This window comes from Clytia hemisphaerica, unplaced genomic scaffold, assembly GCF_902728285.1.
Source record: "Clytia hemisphaerica strain Z4C2 unplaced genomic scaffold, Clytia hemisphaerica genome assembly, whole genome shotgun sequence".
Lineage (NCBI taxonomy): Eukaryota > Metazoa > Cnidaria > Hydrozoa > Leptothecata > Clytiidae > Clytia > Clytia hemisphaerica.
In genome coordinates, this window is record NW_027104529.1 from 730,245 (window position 1) to 741,715 (window position 11,471).

General features: G+C 38.0%; 2 protein-coding genes across 2 annotated transcripts; one reads left to right on the plus strand and one right to left on the minus strand.

Moving 5' to 3' along the window:
* Nucleotides 1–817: 817 nt before the first annotated feature.
* On the plus strand, nt 818–5,752 carry LOC136822195 (uncharacterized). The gene is made up of 7 exons (XM_067078438.1): nt 818–3,086; nt 3,263–3,562; nt 3,680–4,051; nt 4,201–4,428; nt 4,556–4,702; nt 4,922–5,104; nt 5,562–5,752. Exons 1-7 carry the CDS (start codon nt 2,471–2,473, stop codon nt 5,750–5,752), a joined length of 2,037 nt encoding a protein of 678 aa, XP_066934539.1. The 5' UTR covers nt 818–2,470.
* A 1,111-nt stretch (nt 5,753–6,863) lies between these two features.
* Nucleotides 6,864–8,889, minus strand: LOC136822196 (uncharacterized). Its single transcript, XM_067078439.1, has one exon. The coding sequence runs from the start codon at nt 8,618–8,620 to the stop codon at nt 6,884–6,886; it is 1,737 nt and encodes a 578-aa protein (XP_066934540.1). The 5' UTR covers nt 8,621–8,889; the 3' UTR covers nt 6,864–6,883.
* Nucleotides 8,890–11,471: the final 2,582 nt, after the last annotated feature.

The following is an 11,471-nucleotide window of genomic DNA, read 5'->3' on the forward strand; positions in this document are numbered from 1 at the left end:
TTATTTATAGTAATTCTAATGCAAATTTTTCACTGCTTAACACTGCCTATCACATCTATTAGATTTATCTACAGTTATGACAACATATTGAGGTCACTAAGTCAATGGAAAGCGAAAGTGCCGAGTCTATGTCTTATCCACAACCCTCCATAGTTTTCCACAACTTATCACTACGTAGCTACAGTTTCACCACATATCGAGGTCACTAATCAAATGGAAAGCGAAAGTGCCGAGTCTAATGTTTTATCACACATTATCACACCTATCCATAGTTACCACAACTTATCACTACTTACAGGTTATCACCACATATCGAGGTCACTAAGTCAAATGGAAAGCGAAAGTGCCGAGTCTAATGTATTATCACACATTATCACACCTATCCATAGTTTTACCACAACTTATCACTACTTATCTACAGTTATCACCACATATTGAGGCCACTAATTCAAATGGAAAGCGAAAGTGCCGAGTCTAATGTCTTATCACACATTATCACACCTATCCATAGTTTTACCACAACTTATCACTACTTATCTACAGTTATCACAACATATCGAGGCCACTAAGTTAAATGGAAAGTGAAAGTGCCGAGTCGAATGCCTAATCACACCTTATCACACATATACTTAGATTTATTACAATTTATCACTACTTATCTACAGTTATCACAACATATTGAGGCCACTAATTCACATGGGAAGCGAAAGTGCCGAGTCTAATGTCTTATCACACCCTATCACCCCTATCCATAGTTTTACCACAACTTATCACTACTTATCTACAGCTATCACAACATATCGAGTTCACTAAGTCAAATGGAAAGCGAAAGTGCCGAGTCGAATGCCTAGTCACACCTTATCACGAATATCCTTAGATTTATCACAATTTATCACTACTTATCTACAGTTATCACAACATATTGAGGCCACTAATTCAAATGGAAAGCGAAAGTGCCGAGTCTAATGTCTTATCACACCCTATCACCCCTATCCATAGTTTTACCACAACTTATCACTACTTATCTACAGCTATCACAACATATCGAGTTCACTAAGTCAAATGGAAAGCGAAAGTGCCGAGTCGAATGCCTAATCACACCTTATCACGAATATCCTTAGATTTATCACAATTTCTCACTACTTATCTACAGTTATCGCAACATATTGAGGTCACTAAGTCAAATGGAAAGCGAAAGTGCCGAGTCTAATGTCTTATCACACATTATCACACCTATCCATAGTTTTACCACAACTTATCACTACTTATCTACAGTTATCACCACATATCGAGGTCACTAAGTCAAATGGAAAGCGAAAGTGCCGAGTCTAATGTTTTATCACACATTATCACACCTATCCATAGTTTTACCACAACTTATCACTACTTATCTACAGTTATCACCACATATCGAGGTCACTAAGTCAAATGGAAAGCGAAAGTGCCGAGTCTAATGTCTTATCACACATTATCACACCTATCCATAGTTTTACCACAACTTATCACTACTTATCTACAGTTATCACCACATATTGAGGCCACTAATTCAAATGGAAAGCGAAAGTGCCGAGTCTAATGTCTTATCACACATTATCACACCTATCCATAGTTTTACCACAACTTATCACTACTTATCTACAGTTATCACAACATATCGAGGCCACTAAGTTAAATGGAAAGTGAAAGTGCCGAGTCGAATGCCTAATCACACCTTATCACACATATACTTAGATTTATCACAATTTATCACTACTTATCTACAGTTATCACAACATATTGAGGCCACTAATTCAAATGGAAAGCGAAAGTGCCGAGTCTAATGTCTTATCACACCCTATCACCCCTATCCATAGTTTTACCACAACTTATCACTACTTATCTACAGTTATCGCAACATATCAAGGCCCTTAAGTCAAATGGAAAGCGAAAGTGCCGACTCGAATTACTAATCACACCTTATCACGAATATCTTTAGATTTATCACAATTTATCACTACTTATCTACAGTTATCAAGACATATTGAGGCCACTAAGTCAAATGGAAAGCGAAAGTGCCGAGTCTAATGTCTTATCACACCCTATCACCCCTATCCATAGTTTTACCACAACTTATCACTACTTATCTACAGCTATCACAACATATCGAGGCCACTAAGTCAAATGGAAAACGAAAGTGCCGAGACTAATGTCTTATCACATCTTATCACACGTAACCTTAGTTATTTCACAGCTTATCACATCCTATTTATACCTATCACACCATTTGACATGGGAAAAGTAATTTTTGATTACGTTTCTTATGTCTTACATGTATTTCAACATTTCTCAAGGGATATAAAGTATTAAGTTTAGGTATCTATTAATTAACACAAACAATCAGCTACGTTAGATATTTATACCCTTGAGTATTATTCCGTACTCCATCAACAGTATTATTTTATCTGTGTTCATTCCTAGTAGAATTAATTGAATGTCAAGAGAGTACTTACAAATTATTTTTGTTTTGTCTCTTTTGAGAAAATGGTCCATGGGGAAATTATCGGAACATTTTATTCGTCTTCGTAAAGATATAAAAAATAGGACTTTTTTGAAACAATCACATCATAGCACTCACTTGTATGTGTGTTGTTGTGAGTGTTGTAAAATGGAAGCCTTAAGTCAAGAAGTTGAAAGCACTGCATCATCGAGCAATGGCAAAGGAGACGAAGAAAAGGAATTATTTTCCGTTAATGAACTCAGGTCAGTTCCTTTGAAAAAGATTCTGCAGTCCTGTGTTGTCGAGCATGTTGCTGCTTTTTATCAAGTGGCTGCAGTCAGAGTGCTGATAAAAGATGGTGAACTATGGAAGGTGCGTCAAATGTTTGAGGAAAAGTTGAGGTCAGATGCGCATATTGTTGGTTTTTTTTCATGCCCTACAGCTTTGGAGCAGAAGAAAAATGGTCAAAAACTCCGCCTACCCGGACTTTCATTTTGGGTCATGTTTGATTGGCCTGAATACGCGCTAAGCTCATTTGAAAACCTGCTGACCAAATTGTTCATGTCCATTGGTTTGGAACATTTGAGATGTAAAGCAATCAATGGAAGAGGTTTGTTCTCTGTTTCACTTATTACTGTGTGGCTGATGTATCTTTTTTTGTATTTCCAGTCTGCATATAAGAAATATTTTAATTGAATGAATGGCTTCGAGCTTTAGGGTTTTTGTTATGAATCTTTCGCTCCCCCATGCAACAAGATTTGTATTTTCTTATAATTTTTTCCACAGCTAAGACCACCGTTTTGGAGAAATGTCTCGCTTCATTGTGCATCACTCTCAAGGATCACGCCAACGATAGTCTTCTTCACTTTATGACGAAAAGCCAAATCCGCTGTTTAAAAGAAGAAGCCGCCAAAGAAAATGTTGATCTTGAAACCGTTATGCTGACCGAAGGCACATACCACTCGAGCCAGCATCTAGCAACACTATTTCTTTCAAAACGAATGAACCTGAAATGTGCCGAAGAGCTGAAGGCTGCAAAAATCAACTTGCAGCAGTACCTCCAGCTGAAAATTGTGGACGAAAGTGGTAAGTGCGCATATGATTTCTGATTAAGATTCCTGTGAGAATGGTCTGAAAACTACTTTCACATTTATGATACAAAATTATTTGCAGAGTCCTTATTCTTACGGTACTTTATTTTAGGAGACACAGTCATCCCGCGGATGAAACCTTCAAACAAGTTGAATCAAGCTGTAGATATTGTGCGTCGGTACATGGAGAAATTCAAATATGGCTTGTACGACGGCTCCGTTTATAAAAAGCCACGCGTGGCCAAGTTCACCTACGTTTATTGTTCAGACGTCCATTCATTTATCCATCATATATTGGGTAATTCTGAAGTCGCAGATGTCATTGTATCGTACGTCACGCCCATCGTTTCCTTGCTTTCTGTAAAAGCATGTCGGATGATCGACCCCATAGAAATTGATTTTAATTACATCGAAGTCAAACCACTTGGGACATGCTTTAACATAGAAGGAAAACGCTTTGAGGTTGATCCTGCTGGTCTGAAAGGTAAATTTTGGCAATTTTCAAATATGTGACTTTCTCATAGGTTTCAAGTTATAAAATGAGTTTTACCAGGTCTCTAAAGAAAATGTCCATAGTCGCGATTTTCGTTGCACTTCTTTGTAACCTTTTTAATATTCCTTTCGTCTTTACAGGCTCACCTAGAGCGTACGTGGACTACAATTATACGGGTGAAGTGCCGTGCCCTGAACCTTTTGTCAATGGCATTCGTAATTCGTTCCCCGATCCAAAAGAAAGACTGCTGTTTCTTCGCAAGTACTATCAGCTTTTGCTTCATGGAAAGTTTCCACAAAAAGAAAAGAAATTGTGTCTTGTTGGGAAATCCGACAGTGGAAAGACCAGTTGGTTTGGTGCCTTTCAAGGTGAGTTTTTTATTCAGTATCGGAATTTGGCCTTTTGTGTTGCATTTTCTACTGTGGTTTTGAGTGCAAAAACATCGAAGAGGCAAAAAAGACAATATTAAATATAAATTGATTTATATTTTTCTAGGCATCATCCCAAGTCAGTTAATCGCCGGTGTAATGAATGACGGCAAATTCTCGGCATCACTCATCACAGCACGTACTCAGATAGTCATGATGGACGAGTGGACGCCCGATAGCTTGGCATGTGAAGACGCAAAAAGAGTCTTACAAGGTAAATATACAAGTTTTACATTGTTAGAAGAATGAATATGGTGCGAGTCTATCTGAATGATATCTGCATTTTTGACATTTCATTTAGTTTGAGCACTTTCATTTTCTTTACCCTGACGAGTTTTTGGAAGTTGAGATATGTAGCGTATTCACCTTTGTATACTCTTCAGTTTTCTTGGAGTAGTTTTTAACACGTTCTTTCTTTATTTCTTTTAACCAGGCGGATTAATTTTCGTCCCACAGAAGCATAAGGGTGCCTCAAGAGTGAAATACAACTCGGGATTCTACATTGCAACAAACAATTACCCTGATTTTGGAAACGACAAGGACAACAACGCAATCAAAAATCGTTTGGAAATCTTTAAGACGAAGTCTCTGACAAAGAAAGACCCACGGATTTCTCGTAAGTGATTGCTTTACATGCATAAGATATATACGAGTCTAGAAACGGATTTTCAATGCAAAAACTCTGCTATTATTTTAATCACTACTTATCTACAGTTATCACAACATATCGAAGCCACTAAGTCAAATGGAAAGCGAAAGTGCCGAGTCGAATGTCTAATCACACCTTCTCACACCTATCCATACTTTTATCACAACTTATCACTACTTATCTACAGTTATCACAACATATCGATGCCACTAAGTCAAATGGAAAGCGAAAGTGCCGAGTCGAATGTCTTATCACACATATCACCCTATCATACTTTATCACAACTATCACTACTTATCTACAGTTATCACAAAATCGAAGCCACTAAGTCAAATGGAAAGCGAAAGTGCCGAGTCCAATGTCTAATCACACCTTATCACACTTATCCATACTTTTATCACAACTTATCACTACTTATCTACAGTTATCACAACATATCGAAGCACCCCACTAAGTCAAATGGAAAGCGAAAGTGCCGAGTCCAATGCTAAAATCACACCTTATCACACTTATCCATACTTTTACCACAGCTTATCACTACTTATCTACAGTTATCACAACATATCGAAGCCACTAAGTCAAATGGAAAGCGAAAGTGCCGAGCCGAATGTCTAATCACACCTTATCACACCTATCCATACTTTTATCACAACTTATCACTACTTATCTACAGTTATCACAACATATCGATGCCACTAAGTCAAATGGAAAGCGAAAGTGCCAGTCGAATGTCTAATCACACCTTATCACACGTACGACTAGTTTTATCACAACTTATCACTACTTATCTACAGTTATCACCACATATCTAGTCCACTAATTCAAATGGAAAGCGAAAGTGCCGAGTCGAATGTCTAGTCACACATTATCACACATATACATAGTTTTACCACAACTTATCACTACTTATCTACAGTTATCACCACATATCGAGGCCACTAAGTCAAATGGAAAGCGAAAGTGCCGAGTCGAATGTCTAATCACATCTTATCACACCTGTCCATAGTTGTACCACAACTTATTACTACTTATCTACAGTTATCACACCATTTGACATGGGAAAAGTAATTTCTGATGACGTTATTTATATCTACATGTATTTCAACCTTTCTCAAGGGATATATAAAGTATTAAGTTTAGGTATCTATTAATTAACACAAACAGCAGCTACGTTAAATATTTATACCCCTGAGTATTATTCCGTACTCCATCAACAGTATTAAACAAATTTTAACAAATCGTAGAATTAGATTTATTGCCAATTGTATACCTAAAATATACTAAGATCGTGTTTGAATCTCACTTTATTTGACTTTAAACAAGTTGTTCTCTCTCTCTTAGAGTCTATTAACAAGAGAGTTATGTGAATAATATAACAACAAATATATGATATATATTAATTCCTGATTAAATCTCGATTGGATTTCTACCTTTCAGCACGTGTCCTTTAAGTCCTAGTTTAGAACATGCATTCAGGTTCGTGAAATATTTCAGATTGAAAACGAATATTGGATTCTCGAATTTCTTATCACAGCTTGTCACACATTTCGTCACTCTTATCATACCTTATCATAATTGATAACAAAGTTTGAAAGTGAAAATAAGTCCATTCGAAAGTGATCAAAAAACGACACTTCTATTCCCTAGGTTATGTTTCAATGCTAGTTACTGGTAAAGTGTTTTTGAAAATATTTTACAAATTTAAATGTGAAAATGCAAACAAACATATTTTTTTCTCGGTTATTTCTAAACATAGTTCTGTTTCTTAGCACGCGTCATTAAGGTGCTTATCCTCCTTGACGGATGGAATTTGTAATTAGGGTCGTTTAGTATTTGAGTCCATTTTCCTTTGCCGTACTTTTTTAAACCGTTTATAATAAACATGTCCTCTTCTTTTGTGAACGAGCTTTTCCTTCCCCGAGTTCCTGAAGTTGTGCTGATACTTTCCATGTCGATTTTCAATGAAGTGTTCAGTACTTGTTGTCGAGCACTACTTCTTGTTGTTGGTCTGCTGATGGCCGTTTCGTCAGAATTCGGAACCTTTGCAACTTCGGTATCGGTCGACTCGTGGTCGTCGCAAACATCTTCCTCGACTTCGTTCTCGACTTGCGCGGTTTGGCTTGACTGTATCAACCTTACGATGCACTCAGAAGCCTTTTGTGCAACGATTCTCGAATTTTTCTTTCTGTAATGGACTTTGGCGACGTTCGATGTGTGCTTCTGGTCTTGGCTGATCATTTCTTGGTCAGCAGGAGACAAGTGTTCGGAGCTGGCAGTCTCAATGATCTGACGGTAACGTGTCGGATTCACATACTTACCGATGGCTTGGTACACCATTCTGCCAAAAACATCGCCCAAGTTAGACAGTTGTCCACCGTTCTTGCAAACGAGTAAAAAGTCACACGTTGCGTTCAGTTTTGGCCTCACGAAATCAGTGTAGTCTTTGGCTTTCTCGAGAGCGTAGTCGGAAAACAACAACGAATCGAAACCGTATGTCGCTTCAGTTTTAAAACGCGTTTGATCAATGACGCCGTCTTTTAATGCAGATTTCATCATGTCGACTGTTAAAAATTGATACGTCATTGGGCGGCTGCCTTTTACTCTCAGGAACAGGACCGTCAGCAAGAACGAGGTCGCGAAAGACAAATCGTGCGGAATGGAGACGTCTTCTTTGGCCAGACTGATGACTTGTGTGTAGCGGTTTTCGTGAAAGGGCACCACCTTTTGCAAGTCTGCCAACGACGCCCAACAGTTCATGCTCTCGAAATGTTCGACTGAAAGTACTGTGTTCCACTCTACACGCATCTTCTTTCTGAGACATTGCTTTGCTCTCGAAACGAAAACTTCCGTGGTCAACATCACGGATATCTTCTGAGGAGTCAGTCCTTTGAAGCGCAAAAAGTCCAGTCCGTGGCTGATAGATTGCAAGTAGGAAATGATTCCAGAGCTCGCCAGCTTGCACTCTTCTTCCAAGTAGGACACAAACTTTTGAATGAGGTCGACGGATCCGATGCAATACTCCAATGTCGTCCTCGTCAACTCTTGGTTGTCTTCCAAGTTCTTGCAACAAAACTTGCAAAACTTAAGAATCTTGACGCACAGTTGGTCGGCTTGGCTCATGTCTTTTCCACCACCACCGGCGCTGCAAATCCAATTGACAAAGTCTTTTGCCAATTGACATTCTTTAGAAAACGAAGGCATGTCCCAAGACTTTTTTCGCTGGCTCGGTCTTTTCGCAGGAGGGTTCATCGTTTGAGGAAAGGCTTCTTCCACATCTGGCTTCTTGTCGAAATAATAAAACCAGGCGTGCTTAACGAACACATGCTTCCTACAGCCCCTTTGACTTTTATAGCTGTCACTGTCGCAATTCTCGACTGGACATATGTACAAACCGTGTTCGTTTGGCTCAAGTTTCAGTCTTCTTGCCTTGTCGCTGGCTCCATCGACTTCTTTCCATTCGCTTTTGCTGAAAGTTCTCTTCATCGTCTGGTCTGGCCTCTCTGCTCTCTTCGAGCTGAATGATTTTGGAGACCTCTGAGAGGGACTTTTAAACGATTTTATGTCAAAAGAACAAAAGAACAATAGCGGGCCAATGACATCACAGGACCGATATGAGCCGCCAAAAAAAAGGGCGCCATCAAAATAGACTTGGTTATCGAGAATCTTACAATAAAATAACACTTTCGCTTTCCATTTGTCTTAGTGGCCTCGATATGTTGTGATAACTGTAGATAAGTAGTGATAAGCTGTGATAAAACTATTCGCACGTGTGATAGGATGTGATAAGACATTAGAGTCGACACTTTCACTTTCCATTTGACTTAGTAGCCTCGATATGTTGTGATAACTGTAGATAAGTAGTGGTAAGCTGTGATAAAACTATTCGTACGTGTGATAGGATGTGATAAGACATTAGAATCGACACTTTCACTTTCCATTTGACTTAGTAGCCTCGATATGTTGTGATAACTGTAGATAAGTAGTGATAAGTTGTGATAAAACTATGGATAGGTGTGAGAAGGTGTGATAAGACATTAGACTGGGAACTTTCGCTTTCCTTTTGACTTAGTGGCCTCGAATTGTTGTAATAACTGTAGATAAGTTGTGATAAGTTGTGGTAAAACTATGGATAGGTGTAATAATGTGTGATAAGACATTGAATCGGCACTTTCGCTTTCCATTTGACTTAGTGACCTCAATATGTTGCGATAACTGTAGATAAGTAGTGATAAATTGTGATAAATCTAAGGATATTCGTGATAAGGTGTGATTAGGCATTCGACTCGGCACTTTCGCTTTCCATTTGACTTAGTGGACTCGATATGTTGTGATAGCTGTAGATAAGTAGTGATAAGTTGTGGTAAAACTATGGATAGGGGTGATAGGGTGTGATAAGACATTAGACTCGGCACTTTCGCTTACCATTTGAATTAGTGGCCTCAATATGTTGCGATAACTGTAGATAAGTAGCAATAAGTTGTGATAAAACTATGGATAGGTGTGATAAGGTGTGATTAGACATTAGACTCGGCACTTTCGCTTTCCATTTGACTTAGTGGCCTCGATATGTTGTGATAGCTGTAGATAAGTAGTGATAAGTTGTGGTAAAACTATTCGTACGTGTGATAGGATGTGATAAGACATTAGAATCGACACTTTCGCTTTCCATTTGACTTAGTGGCCTCGATATGTTGTTGTATTTGTAGATAAGTAGTGGTAAATTGTGATAAATCCAAGTATATGTGTGATAAGGTGTGATTAGGCATTCGACTCGGCACTTTCACTTTCCATTTGTCTTAGCGGCCTCGATACGTTGTGATAACTGTAGATAAGTAGTGATAAGTTGTGATAAAACTATGGATAGGTGTGATAAGGTGGGATAAGAAATTTGACCCGGCACTTTCGCTTTCCATTTGACTTAGTGGCCTCGATATGTTGTGATAACTGTAGATAAGTAGTGATAAGTTGTGATAAAAGTATGGATATGTGTGAAAAGGTGTGATTAGACATTCGGTTTGGTACTTTCGCTTTCCATTTGACTTAGTGGCTTTGATATGTTGTGATAACTATAGATAAGTAGTGATAAGTTGTGATAAATCTAAGAATATGTGTTATAATGTGTGATAAGACATTAGTCTCGGCACTTTCGCTTTCCGTTTGACTTAGTCGCCTTCATATGTTGTGATAACTGTAGATAAGTAGTGATAAGCTGTGATAAAACTATGGGTAGGTGTGATAGGGTGTGATAAGACATTAGACTCGGCACTTTCGCTTTCCATTTGACTTATTGGTCTTGAAATGTTGTGATAATTGTAGACTGTATTTCTGATGTGGAGTTTTCTAAAAGGAACACAAAAATCTAAATGAAATTCGGGCCAATTCGATCACTTCATCCTTTATGTCCATGAAGTACCATTTGTAAAAAAATTATTCGTTGTTCCTTTTCGAAAACAGTTCCGCAATACAAGACCATATCAAGCAAGCTTGTTTACTACAATTCTTTTTTGTATTTCTGATGTGGAATCTTTAAAAAGGAACACGAAGATCTAAATGAAATTTGGGCCAATTCGATCACTTCATCCTTTATGTCCATGAAGTACCATAAAATTAAAAAAAAACTACTTGTTGTTCCTTTTCGAAAACAGTTCCGAAATACAAGACCATATCAAGCAAGCTTGTTTCCTACAATTCTTTTTTGTATTTCTGATGTGAAATCTTTGAAAAGGAACACGAAAATCTAAATGAAATTCGGGCCAATTCGATCACTTCATCCTTTATGTCCATGAAGTACCATTTAAAAAAAAAACTATTCGTTGTTCCTTTTCGAAAACAGTTCTGCAATATAAGACCATATCAAGCAAGCTCTAGTTTTTGGTCCCTATTCTCAAGAAAATATCGTGAACACATTGGTCCGCAAAATCAACAGTTTCTGGTTTCAAAGGAACTAACTGAACAAATCGTTCCTTTTGAGAAGGAACCAAATTCATACAGGACCATTTTCAGAGAAACAAAAAAAAGTTTTTCCTTTGGAAAAAGAGTCCCTTACTATAGGATCATGTCAATGAAGCTATAGTATTGGTCCACATTATGAAGTAAATATTACGAACACATTGATCCGCTAAGCAATCTGTTCCTGACCTCGACGAAAAAAACTGAACAAAATGTTCCAAATGATGAAAATTCTGGAACATGCAATTTATGGTAAATCGGACTAATACTCATTTGTCTCAACATGGTCCGCTATTCAATTCGAGAAGGTCCGTAAGGTTCCTTAAAAGGATTGCTCCACAACAAATTGAAAATAGACCAGGGAAATCACCAAGTTACTGGTTAA

What these genes read in the sequence shown, in the direction of transcription:
- LOC136822195 (XM_067078438.1), top strand. Translation starts at nt 2,471, where the DNA reads ATGTCAAGAGAGTACTTACAAATTATTTTTGTTTTGTCTCTTTTGAGA. An exon ending in TAAAGCAATCAATGGAAGAG is followed by an intron (nt 3,087 to 3,262) that starts GTTTGTTCTCTG and finishes TTTTTTCCACAG; the next exon opens with CTAAGACCACCGTTTTGGAG. An exon ending in CGCAAAAAGAGTCTTACAAG is followed by an intron (nt 4,703 to 4,921) that starts GTAAATATACAA and finishes TCTTTTAACCAG; the next exon opens with GCGGATTAATTTTCGTCCCA.
- LOC136822196 (XM_067078439.1), bottom strand. Translation starts at nt 8,620, where the DNA reads ATGAAGAGAACTTTCAGCAAAAGCGAATGGAAAGAAGTCGATGGAGCC.